Source organism: Podarcis raffonei, chromosome 15 (assembly GCF_027172205.1).
Source record: "Podarcis raffonei isolate rPodRaf1 chromosome 15, rPodRaf1.pri, whole genome shotgun sequence".
NCBI lineage: Eukaryota > Metazoa > Chordata > Lepidosauria > Squamata > Lacertidae > Podarcis > Podarcis raffonei.
This window is the reverse complement of record NC_070616.1, coordinates 25,143,021-25,156,998: the sequence shown is the minus strand read 5'-3', so window position 1 is coordinate 25,156,998 and position 13,978 is coordinate 25,143,021. Positions and strand designations below refer to the sequence as shown.

General features: G+C 41.4%; 1 protein-coding gene across 3 annotated transcripts in view; it reads right to left on the bottom strand.

The window, feature by feature from the left end:
- Positions 1-13,885, bottom strand: part of SIK2 (salt inducible kinase 2) — a 90,017-nt gene extending 76,132 nt beyond the window's left edge. For 2 of the 3 annotated variants that reach the window (XR_008327813.1, XM_053367403.1), the window contains exons 1-2: positions 13,607-13,885; positions 3,397-3,513 (exon numbers count right to left, since the gene is read on the bottom strand). Coding sequence is in view for 2 of the 3 variants with exons in the window: in XM_053367403.1 (XP_053223378.1) it covers positions 3,397-3,513; positions 13,607-13,780 (291 nt within the window). In the remaining variant the exon portion in view is untranslated. The remainder of the gene's footprint in view (positions 1-3,396; positions 3,514-13,606) is intronic. The other variant, XM_053367402.1, reaches the window with a different exon arrangement.
- Between the last annotated feature and the right edge of the window lie 93 nt (positions 13,886-13,978).

Sequence of the window (13,978 nt, the reverse complement as noted above, 5' to 3'; positions counted from 1 at the left end):
TTCCTTTCCTGCAGAAAAGGCTAATGGTGGCTACCTTGGAGGGGAATGATTCACAGGCAGATAGAAACAAAAAGGGAACCCAAAGCGGTAGGATCTATCTGCTATGGTGTCCAAAGCAAATGGAAAAGGTCACATTAACCTTGCCATTAACCTAGCCTATTCTCCCTTCCCTTTTTTAAATATGAAATCATTATATAAGTATATAATAGGAATGAGTGTGATACCCTCTCATTATTGCTCAATATGAGATTAGTCACCATACATTTCTTGTTTGCATGCACATTTGGCTCCTAGCTGACCTGTGAGCAGTAACGTCTACCTGCAATCCCAACATGCATGGGAGTTTTAAAAGGAGGTTGCTTATTAATAAAAACTGCAAATTCTTGAAAAGTGGTGATTGTTTTGGGGTGGGGAAGTATTGAGTGGTGGTAACTAGCCACTTTTACATCAAGATTGCAGACCACAAGACAGTTGTTATATTCTCTTGAGTACTGGAACAACTCTCCTTTGTGAACTCCAGGTTAATTTAAAAAACAACAACCCAAAGTAACACGTTTGTTTCATACTATTAGAATTGTATCCCTTGATTTATAGGTTGCTGTCAAGATTAAGACTTGATTTAATAAAGCTGAACCACTAGACTATTTCTGATGGTAAAATTAAAACTAACAAGACAGACCTCATTAAATCAAATCTTCCCTCTTAAACAGCAGGAAGGTTCCTATTTTGCTTGAGGCATCAACACTTAATGGGAACAATCCATTAATGTCACTGGGACACAGAGCATACAAGATGGCTCAGAACTAAAACTCCTGTTTAAATTTACATTGGATATAATCTACTGGCATTTTATTCCACGCAGATGTGTTCTGGAATAAGTTCTGTTCAATTCATTAGGCATAGTTTGGGAAGCATTCTTGAACTGTATCCTTTATCCACATATTCAGCATCTATATTTGATTACGCGTTTACTGTATGGCAGGGTCAGCCAACAAGATGCCCTCCAAATATCATTGGACTCCATAAGTCCCAGCCAGCATGGCTAATGGCTAGTGGTGATGAGAGTTTAAAACCAACAACATCTGGCACTACATTGGCTACCCCTGCTCTATTATGATGTTCAGCTCATGTAAGGCACCAAATGCAAAATAGAACGGCAAAATCTGAATACCCACTCTCAGCTTCAGTTTAATATTTTTTTTCGCATTTCAAACCGCTACCTACTCAAAATAAAAGCTAAGTTCACCAAACAAACAACACTGCTTTAACTTTGATATAGAGATGAATGCTTGATCACATAATAATTTGGACCGATTCCTGCATGTGCCCTGCCATCAGACATGTGAGGTTTAATGGAGGGCATGTGGCCTTTGAAAAGCTTTGATGGAGACTTAATTTATGCTTAACTTGTGCTTACGATGAAAATCTTGCCTGTGACACTGGATTGGGTGTGCGTGTGTGTGTGTGTGTGTGTGTGCGCGCGCAAAGAAGAACAAACAGTTTAGGGCATGTAAACATTTTAAGCAAAATTAATGGCTCCCCATAAGGAAGCTGAGAACTAGGGAAGCCTACAAAATAGTTCTCAGAACCTTGACAAACAACACTTCCTGGAAACTTTGGGGGAAGCAATGACATTAAAAAACAAATCTATACTAGTCACATCTGTAGCATAAATGGGCCCTTGGGTTCAGATTTAAGCATTAGCAACCCAAACACTCTAGCAGCATCAGGCTAACACATTAAAACAAAGCGATGGAGTCATGCCTGAAAGAATGATTTCCCACCTTCACACAATCAAGGTTTAGAGCAAATCAAGTACCACAATGGGAGAAAGAAAATCAGGTTAAACCAAGCAGATTTCTAAAAAAAGTTCTCCAGTTAAAACACACATTAGCAAAATCCACATCCAAAGCTTTAGCTCAGTTTTAGACAGTTCTCTTTTCCACTCTAGGAAATTTATTTTGTAGATTGTACTACTGTATTGAATTCTCATTGGCTGTGATCACACATCACATTAAATACAGTGGTACCTCAGGATGCGAATAGGATCCGTTCCGGAGCCCCGTTCGTATCCCGAAGCGAATGTAACCCGCGTCCACACGTGCCACGTTTCGGCGCTTCTGCGCATGATGTCATTTTGACGGTCTGTGCATGTGCGCACGGCGAAACCCGGAATTAACGCACTCCGTTACTTCCGGGTTGCCGCGGAGCGCAACCCAAATTTGCCTGACCCGAAGCGTATTCATCCCAAGGTATGACTGTAAAAGCAGATGCAAGCAAGCGGTGGGTTTGTACACGCTGCTCAAAATTCCTGCTTCACTCTTCCCCTACTCCTGGATAAACCTTGGCTTACAGCTTGCAGTTTGTTTGGAGAGAAACAAACCACAAGCCTGGGTTAGGTGACACAACAAGCCATAGCTTGTGGTCTGATGCTCCCTGTGAAGCATGGCCAGGAATAGGAATAGTGTGAAGAGGGCACTTTTAAGCAGTGTGCAGAAGCATGCTACTTATTCTCAGTAAATATAACTATGGTTTGACATAGGCATAGGCAACTATTTTCTGCCAGATCACATTGCGGCCAACCCTCCATGGGCCACGTCTGATGAATGGGTGAGGTCACCCTTTTGACATCATCAGGTGACTCTGACCCCCAGGCAAAAACAGGGTGGCTTCCCTTTGGCACCAAAGTTAAACAGCACTGACTGCAAGCTGAGCTCAGAAAGGAACAATCAGTAACTGTAGGGTACATTCTTAATTGTTCCTTTGCAAGTACAGCTTGCATTCACACTGTTTCACTTTGGCTTGACATCAGATTCACTTGGAGCTCCTGATTGCGATGGGCAAACCTGACCATTGTCACAGAAGCATTCAGGTCAAATTGCATATTTCATAACAAACAGGATGCTATAAAAGATGAAATAATTCTGACCCATATGGACCTGGCCTTATGGTGGCTATGAGAGAGGCAATATCATCAAGTGACTGAACTTCCACACTAAGCAGATTCCCTGCACTCTAACCTAAAACCTACTGGGTGTCTGTTCCTGTCAACGAGGGTCTTGGGCTGACTGGGGAATCTGTCAGATGTTTAGCTTTCCTTGTCTGTGGCTGTTCAAGTTAATGGGAGCTCAGTCCCCGTGAATTGATGAATTATTCAAAACCATTCTGATGTCATTTGTTCACAAACAACCAAGTAAAAACCTCCTCTGATATATACCGATTTTTAATTATTTCCAGATTTATAAACCTGCCAGATTTATAAAACTGCCACATAAAAACTCCAACCAACAGCAACCAGAAAAAGCTTACAATACAGGACTTCATGGGACACAGGGCTTAATTCTCACAAACTCAAACCCTTAACATGAAGATTTGGCAGGGAATACAGCTACGTACCTGATAAAGCTTGATAATGTGTGGGTGGTCCAACATTTTCATTATCTGCACTTCACGATAAATTTTCTCCAGGTTCACCGAATCTAGCTGGGATTTGTCAATGATTTTTATTGCCACCTAGAACCAATTACAAGAAGAATTTTTAAAGTCGGCTTTGCCAAACCAGGTCAAAAAGGTAGTATATAGGTTATGACCCAATTTTTTCTGTATTTTTTCTAAGAGAACTACAGTCTTATACTCACAAAACAAAGTATTTTGGAGGGAATTTGAAAATACACTTAACATGTTAGCACGCAGGTGCTCAACACTTCCTTTGTAACAGAAAGAACAAGTTCAGACACTTGGCCAGAACTTTAGTAAAACATGATTACATTTTATTATACACAGGGGAGTCTACTTTCACATTTTATGCTAATGAGGAACAAGGTGTTTCAAAACAAACAGGACCCCAATAGGAAAGTCCTGAGGGCCAGCATGCCATGGAAATGAAGATCTCTATAGCATTTTCCCTGTGCCATTCCATTCTATCTGTTGCTTTCTAGTAATAGATATGAACAGAATTTTGCACTTTATCTTGATGTTGTCTGAACCAACTTTGCAAAAACTCATAATCTTAAAACAACCTCAAACCATGGTTCCATCATCCTGGCTTGTTCCAAAGCAGATATCTATTGTGGCCCAGTTCAGACAAACCAGGAAACTGTAGTTAAGAAAGGCATGTGCCTTTGCAAAGGCAAAAAGACTTGCACACATTTTGGCTGAAGGCAATATATGATCATTCACAAGTGAATAATAGATATTGCAACTCATTCTGCAACCTCAAGGCCGCTTTGAATTAGTGATCCTTTAGTAGCAGTCCACAGGCTAAATAAGAAATCATTACTTACTGGGGGATGTTGCAGTTTTTTTGGGGGGATCGCAATCAACAAACCAAAAGCTACTTGGCACATGCAAGTTTTCCTAAAGTAGCTTTCTGCATCCCAGCCAATTGCTTAGAAGCTTGTTCCCACTAGTAATAGACAACTTGATTTTTTAAAAAAATCTCATGTGCCTACTCTATTAATAAGAACCCCCATGTACTAACCCCCCCATAGAAGTTGTTGAATACAAAAATACAATTTAAGCAGAAATTTGCATAGTATTTCATATTTAGTACAAAAACAAAATCAACGTAGTTTGAATTATTACATACACTTTATTTTAACTGTGATTAATGTCTCATACATAAAGTAATTTATAATCACAATGTTAGGACTTGAGAATAAGCTCTCCTTAGGGAAACTCACCCCACTTAAATACAGCTCAGCTTATCTACAGTGTGGGCAGGTTGTTGTTTTTGGTTGTTATTATTGCACATATTTTTGAGTTTTTCTATTGTAAACTGCCCTGTGATCTTTGGATGAAGGGAAGTATAGAAATTTAATTAATAATGATGATGATGAAAAAATACACTCTAGTTTTGGGCTTGAAAACCCCCAATTCTCAGGCAATGGTGTGGAAGGAGTTATAAAGAAATGCAGTAATGAGTTCACAGATACATTTCAAATGAAAATGAAAATGAATGTGTGAATGTGCAACTGAAAATACTACATGGATCAGTGGACAATCTTGCTTAAGTGCCTGAGCTGAATGACCTCTGAAAAACTGTAGCAATGGTTACCAACATCATATACAAGCATGGCACAAAATCTTTGTGACATGGAATTGGTTTGATATGGAAAGCATGGAGACTACAAAATTGGACAAAGATGTATTCTCAGCAGCCCCTTCAACAGCAGAAATCCTTCTTCTGGCAGGATTCACCCAAGCCCCAGGATCTTTCAGAATCACTGCCATTTGTTATGATGTTTAAATATTAAGAACCTACTGGGTTGTGGGGTGTGTGTTAATTTGTATTTTGTGTTTCTACTTTTTCCATTTATTCCTATATGTCTATTTTTTTTCCATTATATGCCCCAAACATTTGAGATGGTGCAGGGCAGAAGACTGAAGAAAAAGGAATGATTCTTGATTGCTTGAATGTTCTGTGTTTGTATTAAGTTGTTTCTTCTCCAGTGGACATCTATTTTATTGCTGTGTGGCCCTTGCTATTATGATATACCATATCATTTGGATTGATCTCAAACTGCTATATTAAATAATACATTTTGTTTTAAGGAGCAAGCAGGATCCTGATTCAGTGCAGGACTTGATCTAGAAATGGATCTTCAGGTCTCTTACAAATCTACTATGAAATTTTCTTGATCCAAGATCTCCATGAGAACCGATCCAGCATGGAGAGATCAACTTCCCTTTAGCAGTATAATCACAGCAAATTTAGTTGCATACCCACAGCAAATTAAGAAGACTTCACTCACTGAATTTAGACCACTATCTGGTCCTATATAGAGACCTATATCCTCCGATATATATGTGAAGTGCTACAACTACTAATAAATGACTTAAGTGACCATGTAACCAGAGCTTAAAGCTCCAATCCTGCAACAAGCTGCTTAAAGCTTCTATTTTCTTTGTTTAAGACCAAACAGGCATTCAGGAAAAGTGAATGTCAACACTCTTTTGAAGAGGAATTAAACCCACACTTCCTTTGTTTACCCAATAGATAACTAACCTGTGAAAATGTCACAAAGTATCATTAAGATTAGCAATGCTTTTAAAGAAGGGTGAACGACTGATGAATCATTGAAACATAAAAACTTACTAGAAACAGAAGCTAGTAGAATTTTTATCCTTCCTAGACACCTCAGCTGCCATGCAAGTGTATAAAGGTACATTAAGCTACATAGTCCTATTAAAAACAATATGGAGTCAGATATTGTCAATAGTCAGGCAAGGCAGTGACCGTCTCTGGGATCTCAAGTAGAGATCTTTTCCAGTCCTGCTCCTATTGTGCTACTAAAGAACATTTTGGTTAAACTAAAATCTGGGGGCATCCTCATCTCTCACCCATACACCACTCTCCTTTTTGCTCACTCATTCAGAAAGCAGAAATTCTTCTTATCCCACCCCAGCCATGCTAAGACACTGCAAGAGATTTTGAGATTGCAGGTGCATCTGTCTTGCAAGTCAAGGGTATTCATTGATAATCACGACAGCTCACCCTCTTTATCATGCATAAAACCATGCAGCAGCATTGACTTCAAAGTGGTTACAAGCCAAGGAGGGACTCAGAAGGCAAACACAACCATTTCTTATTGTAACTTTGGAAGCAGCTCCTGGCCACAAGGAAAACAAATCCTGATTGAGCAAAAAGCTTAATTATTTATAAATGTTTGGCACAACAGTTTCTTTTGCTACAGCCCAGTATTTCCTGAAGTGGGAAAAGGATATGTCTATGTTTTCTATAATGTTTAAGAATCAAACTCAAAGAAGATGTGGTGTCTTCAGAACATTTCTCCAAGAGCCCATCTAGCTTGAAACAGTACAAAATAACTAGCTGATGGCAGAAACTTCAAATCAGGTTAACTCCCAAAGATGTGACCACAAGTTTAGGCCACAATTTAGAAAGCTGATTAAGTACAAAGGAGAAGTTCAGGTTGGGGGGGGCACTACAAAACTGAAATTCAGTTTAAAAAGTGGTCAGGCAGCTCAGCAAGGATCAAAATTGCTGAAAAAGAAGAACATATGGTGACTTGGCAATCATAGCTGATCTGTCCAAATGCATTTGAGTTGTATTTCAATTGTTCTTTATTTCAATTTAATAAAAAGGAAGATCTTCCTTTTCCTTGCATTTATTTGTGGCCAAGAGCACAATGAAACTCCAGGAAGAACCTCCAGAATAGAGACCACATTTTCAAAAGTGTGGAAATACTTGCAATTTTCCTGTAAACTTGGTTCCAGATTCACAGTGCTAATCCATCTTGCTGCTACTCCCCCATTCTCTCCATGCTATGGATATCTGCTAGCAATATAACCTTTCCAAACAATGATGAAATAAATTATTTCATTTGAAGGTCTGGAAGCTATACAGTTCCAAGAAATTTAGTTTTCAGTAAGTCAACCAAGTTACTTCCCTAACTTCCCCTTATTTCCTCTAATTATGAAACATGAGAAGGGAGGGGAAAACTGCATACATTCTGTTGTAGTTCTAGTCTTCACTGTCAAATCCTTTTTACAGAACACTTTGTCACCAACACTTATAGCTGTGGATTGTTAATGCTACATTTCAAAAGTTAATAGTGTTTTGGTCCACTTCTGATTTCTTTTGAGAATGATTTTAAGATATCCTTGAATATAAGAATTTTTCAGCCTTAATAAAGCAGCAAAAGTTAGGAAGCAAAACTTATGCCAGTTATGAGAAACACAGTACCAGATGCTTGAACCATAGCAGTCTAGTCCACCCAATCTAAATACAATTCACCACTGTTAATACTTCTTTTGAATATGCATTCTAAATCTTTGCTCACAGAAGTTTATCAACATGATTATCATAGGGGTTTTGCCCAAATCTATTTCTTTCTCTTGTTTTAAGTTCCTCTCCCTTGCAGAGGCAAACCAAAGCATATTGCTTCTGAATCTTTGCAGCCCTAATTGCCACACACCTCTGTGACATAACCAAAATGGGCCTCTTTCTAGAGATGCTGTGACAGCTGCAAATGGTAACATACAGATAGGAAGAAAAAAACTGCAACCCACTGCAAAACATTAAAGTAGTGACCACCATCCATCAAGATACTGGATAGATGAAACCAACACTGATTTATCAGGCAATTTCTATGTTCTTAATAATAATACAGTATGCACTAAATACTTGAAACAGAAACATCTCAAAGGGGCTTCCTGCATTGCGGAAAGCAGAACTGGGAGTGGGGAGATAAAGTGGAGCCATGCATGGTTTTGTACAATCCTCTCTCACCAATCCAGCAGAGCTCATGAATCCCTCAAATTGCTTACTGTACTTTTCTGTGTATAAGACACCCCCGTGTATATCAAGTTATCAAGAAAAGTCATGAGACAAGGTGATCATGTTCCATTTTAGCAGAATTTTAAAGTATGGAATTATAAAAATGAAAGCTGAGTGCAGAACAAGAAAATACTTTCAAAAACTACCACCAGGATGGCGTAACATTGTAATCTCTTGACTTAACATCAGAAACAGAGGTGAATTTCTTATTTGAAATTTGAACAAGGTGCATGGCTGTCACCATGAAGGAATGCCATTTCAATTTATGATCCCCTTTAGCAACAGAAAGCTTCTTTACAAACATCTATTTTTACACGTTTTACACTCTGAGCCCTGTTGTGTCCAACAACTACAACTACAGAAGCCAAAATTGGTTCTTTCCGTTCATACATCAATCTCTGGCTACTCATGCATCCTTGCTGTATCTGACACTTTCTGTGAAATGTCCTGTAGGTTACTGCCAAATCCAATCTTATTATTGACAGATATTAAAAATAATGCCAGGTATTTACATAAAAATTGCAAGTGCTCAGAGAGGTGTTTTTATTAATGGATCTTGAAGTCTCCAAGTAAAGTTATTTACAATGTAACGTTTTTCATTATTTTCAGCAAACGTTGAAACCTCCCCTAACAACATTACATTGGTACACTAGACTAACTAAAAAAATCAAGCAGGGAATAATTTGTACAAAATTACCTAACAGTCACTACAATGTAATATGGAAAGTGCAACCCAAAGTGAATGAATTAAGTGAATAAAGCATTATGTATTAAAGGCATTAAAAACTCGCTAGTTTTCATCTGTTTCTACCTACACAACATAATGCTGTAATTAAGTTAGCCTTCCCACCAACTTTACTTTAAAAATGTAAGTAGTTTCTCAACTTCAGAAAACATGAGCTAAAATGCCAGGAACACAAACAACTATAAAGATGCATAAAATCAGCTAAGGTACTAACCTCTATTAGGAACAAACTTTTCAGTTGCTTAAATAAAATCTAGCATGTTTTAGATACTTTAATAAAATCCCACAAAAACTACTTCAGTCATTCATTTAATACTTAACCAAGCTACCTATTTATCCAATAAACTGTAATTACGTGTACCCTCTGCTTTCCCCCCTTGAGACTTGCATCTTCTTTAATGTGTAGTTTGCATTCAAAAAGATTCTCATGGCCTTAATTTAGTACACAGACAGAATGATTCATATGATTGGGAGGTAAAATAGAACCATCCTTCTTTAAACTGACTCCAGGTCAAGGGAACTAAGTTTTGTGATCTTTCCAAAATAGATGGGAGCTTAGCACTCTGAGGTTTGACTTTTGTGATTTGCAAAAAGATAAATAACAAACCCAGCGTCCAGAATTGCTATCATTCTCATCCAAGGTATAACTACCAAAGAGTTGAGACAACAAAATGGGCAGCATGTACCACCTCCCCACTTCCAAGATGCAGTCATGGAATGAGCCAAGGGCATGCTGCCAGGGATGTCTGCATGAAAAATGGACTAAGAGCAAAAGCAGTAAAGTTTGATAAGGTATCCCAGCATGTTTTGCTTTGAGAGTTCTTCTGAGAAGTAGAAAAATAAACTCTCATTCATTCTTCTGGTTGCAGAAAAACTGACAGGTGCCAACATTATGCCAGGCCTGGGCTAGCTTCTTAACCTCATATGCTGCTGGAATGAAAAAAAAAGGGACAAAGGAAGTTACGCTTCCCCATCACATTCCCAGTTACTGGAAAGGAAATGACTGTGGTTGAGGCTACAAGGACAATAGCAGAGTTCAGTTATACCACTGAAGATCAAAATCAGCTGAGAGCAAGGGACAAGATACCCTGCTAGGAAATCTTCCTGAGTGCCAGGAATCATTCTGATCAGTTTGCTTAGGCACACGACTGACCTTGTTACCTCATTGTGCTCAGGAACTCCCTTTTTTAAAAAGCCATTTTTTCATACCATATCCTACATACTAATCCCCCTTGTTTTGAATTACAACACCCTTTCCCTGCTACAACCCCCCAACTCACTTCTCAGGTAAACTTCTATGTCCCCTCTTCTTCCTCCCCATATTTATGCCTACAATTATCATAAAACTGCCTTTTCCTTAGGTGCAGCCTCCCTTCTAATCCCAAATTTCATGAAGGAAAAATATAATCATGTTCACCATGCGATGCCTAAATGCCAGTTCCTGCTTCCCAATGGCCTTATTTGACTCTTTCCCCCAACTCCAGTCACTGAAGCCACTGCCCATTTGCAAAGAACCACCACAAAATTAGCAGAGCCATGTACTTCTGAGACAAAGCCCCTTTTAGACGTGTCAACCATTTTCAGAATACTCCAACCCACCCTGCACAACAAAGAAGACTGGCATCTTTCTTTCTCTCTCTAATCACACTTTCTTGGGGGCTCAGATGTTGTTGAACTACAACTCCCATCATCCCTAGCTAGCAAGGCCAGAGCTCAGGGATGATGGGAGTTGTAGTCCAACAACATCTGTGGACCCACAGGTTGAGAACTGCTGAATGGGTAGGCAAACTAAGGCCCGGGGGCTGGATCCGGCCCAATCACCTTCTAAATCCGGCCCACGGACAGTCTGGTAATCAGCGTGTTTTTACATGAGTAGAATGTGTGCTTTTATTTAAAATGCATTTCTGGGTTATTTGTGGGGCATAGGAATTTGTTCATTCCCACCCAAAAAAATATAGTCCGCCCCCTCCACAAGGTCTGAGGGGCAGTGGACCAGCCCCCTGCTGGAAAAGTTTGCTGACTCCTGCTCTAAACCCATCCATATGCTTGATGCCATGCTCCATTATTGCTCATTAGCCTTTTTCTCTGGATACATTTTGTTTTGTTTTTACTTTGAGGAAGCACCCTCCACTTATCACCCTGCTATGAACAACCTTTATCACCTACTTTTGAGGATCAGGTCTCCTGTGGGAGGATATTTCAGAGTGTCATAGACTTAAGCTGACTCCACCACCCTTTCCCTTCTGCCGAGGCTCATTTCCTGGACAAAATGATCAAGGTCCGAAGAAAGCTTTGGAGGGGGGGCGGGGTGTGACACCCCTACCACAACTTCCTCTTAAAGACCACCCATGGACACTATGTTTCAAGAAAACATCAATAATCTGTGTTCACTACAAGCACTTCCTTTGATATAATGCTCCATTCTCCAAGGTGAGAGGAAAGCAAAGATCGTCCTCCTAGTGAAAATCTTGTTTTATCACAAAAACCTCTTTTCCAGGGTGCGGTTCTTCTTTCTGGAGGGGCAAGTCATAACAAGCGAACACCTCTTGATTTTAATGGGGGGCTTTATATGAAGATACCCCTTTTGGATCACCACCACACACACCTTCTCATAACTATGTCCTGCAGCATTAATGAAGCCAGCATCCTTCTCATGTGCGTAACCTGGAAGGAGTGCATTTTGGAAGGGGGAGGTGGGAAGTATCCTTGTGGGGACGCACCTTTTCTAGTGAAAGCAATGTTCCTTTTAGGAAACCCAAGACTGCCTTTTATTAGGCTGGCTCTCATTTCGTTACTAAACTGCCCCCTTCCCTTGCAACATTTCTAGCATCATTTTCACGTAATACTTTCTAAAGTGGTGAGATGGGAAGGAGGGAGAACCCTGCTGCTCGCTTTTTATTATTTACTTGAAAAATGTATACACTACCTTTTAAGGTAAAGCCCTCCCAAGGCAGCTAACAAATTATAATTAATGCAGTATGAAACAAATTTTAAACTACTGTACATACAAAATGATTCAATTACAAAACTAAAAGCAGCAGCAGTTTAGAATCTCGTCACATATTTAGAAAAATGAAGAATGAAACTAAAAAAGTTTTAAAGGTATGTTAAAAGCTAACACACATATTTCTTTCACAAGCAAGCTCCAGACATTTTGGGCCACCACTACAAGTGCCCCATCACTAGCTGATGGACCTTGATGACGGGCCTGTGAGCAACCTTAAAGCCCAAGCAGCTAATATAGGAGCAGGCTTGGGACTAGGTTATGGCTTTAAATGTAAAATGCAGCACTTTAGAGCCCATAAATAAGTAACCCAAGACAACTGGTATAGTATCAATCTAGTATGCTTGGACTGCCATCCCTCCCACCCACCCCAAAATTCTTGCAGCTGCATTCTGTACTTGTTGAAGTTTCTGAGTGTCTTTAAACACAGCCCTAAAAATTGTGCATTAGTCGGGATACAGCCAAAACACGTGTAACTGTTAAGGTTTGCTTGCTCCAGGCATGGCTGCAACTGGAAGCCAGCCTAAGCTGCTAAAAAGGCACCCCTAGTCACTGGCAGGATCCAAGCTCCCAGTTACAGCACCAAGTACAAGAGAACCCCAAAACCACATACTTGATGTTTCAGGGGGAATGCAGCCCCATCCCAAACTGGCTGCATATCTCCATCCAGATCAGCAGATTTCCCACCGCACACTGCCTCTCTCTTTATCCTAATTCAGCTTCAACTAGGCCACCTGCATCCATTCCAAGTCAGCCTCCCCCTAGGGCTTGCAGGTAGAGAAGAGGGGTAAGGCTGTGTGTCATCTGCATAGGAATGACATTTAGCCTGAACCTCACGATGACTCCCCCCTCCAATGGTTTCTTGCAGATGTTAAAGATGACAGAGAAACAGGACACAACCTTGAGGCACCCCAAAGGGCAAGGCCATGAAGTGGAAAAGAAGCTCCCAGAGCACCCAGCCACCCAAAGACTTTAGTACTTTTAGAAAAAGGAATGGGGGTGGGGGAAGGAAAAATACCACCTTCTTCCTCTTAATATTTGTATTATGGGTCACCCCCCAAAAAAGGACCCACCACAATCCCTTCCCCTTTCCCGGAATCCACATTATTATAGTTTCCCAAGGAGAAAAGACACATGGATGCAGAAAGAATGGGGGAGAGAAAGGAGCATTTACCTTTCTTTCATCAGCACACCTCAAGGAGAAGGGGGTGGGGAAGAGAGAAGGAAGGAGATTGATAGAAATGCTCCCCCCCTCCACCCGTGGTTGGAGAGAAGGAAGAAAATAAGGCGGCACACAGCTCGATCCCCTTCAAACATAACCTCCACCAAGGGGAAAAATAGAGAAACGCCCCCTTGGTTGGAAGAAGAATGGGGCGCCCGCGTTCACACGTTATCCTCACCCAACACGCGTGTTGTTCAGGGGGGAAAATCCCCTCCCCCTTCTCAACGTTGCCAGAGAAAGGTGAGGGTGGGGGGCTCGCCAAGCCCACCTCCCTTCTGTCTCAACCCCCCCCCCCACGACCGCGCTCCCCTTTTCCTCTCAGGCGCCTCTCCCCACCTCGCTCCGCGTGATGCGGTGCCGGCCCAGCTTGACCACGGCGAAGTTGCCCTTGCCCAGGGTGCCCTCGATCTCGTAGAAGCCGACGCGGACGGGGCCCGACCCTCCGCGGGGCGGCTGCAAGAGCAGCGCCGCGGCAGCAGGGGGAAGCCGCCGGGGCTCGGCCATCACCATGCTGCCCGGGCGGCTCCCCGCTCCTCCTCGCCGCCGCCACCTCCTCCTCCACCTCCTGCCGCCGCCGCCGGGGCTGCTTCCCCGCTCCTTCCCCTCCGCCTCTCCCTCTCGCTCTTTCCCTCACGAAGGACTGAGCAGCCGCCACTGAAGCCCGGCGCCCTCCCAGCCGCTGCCGCCGCCGCCGCGCTCGGCTCCTCC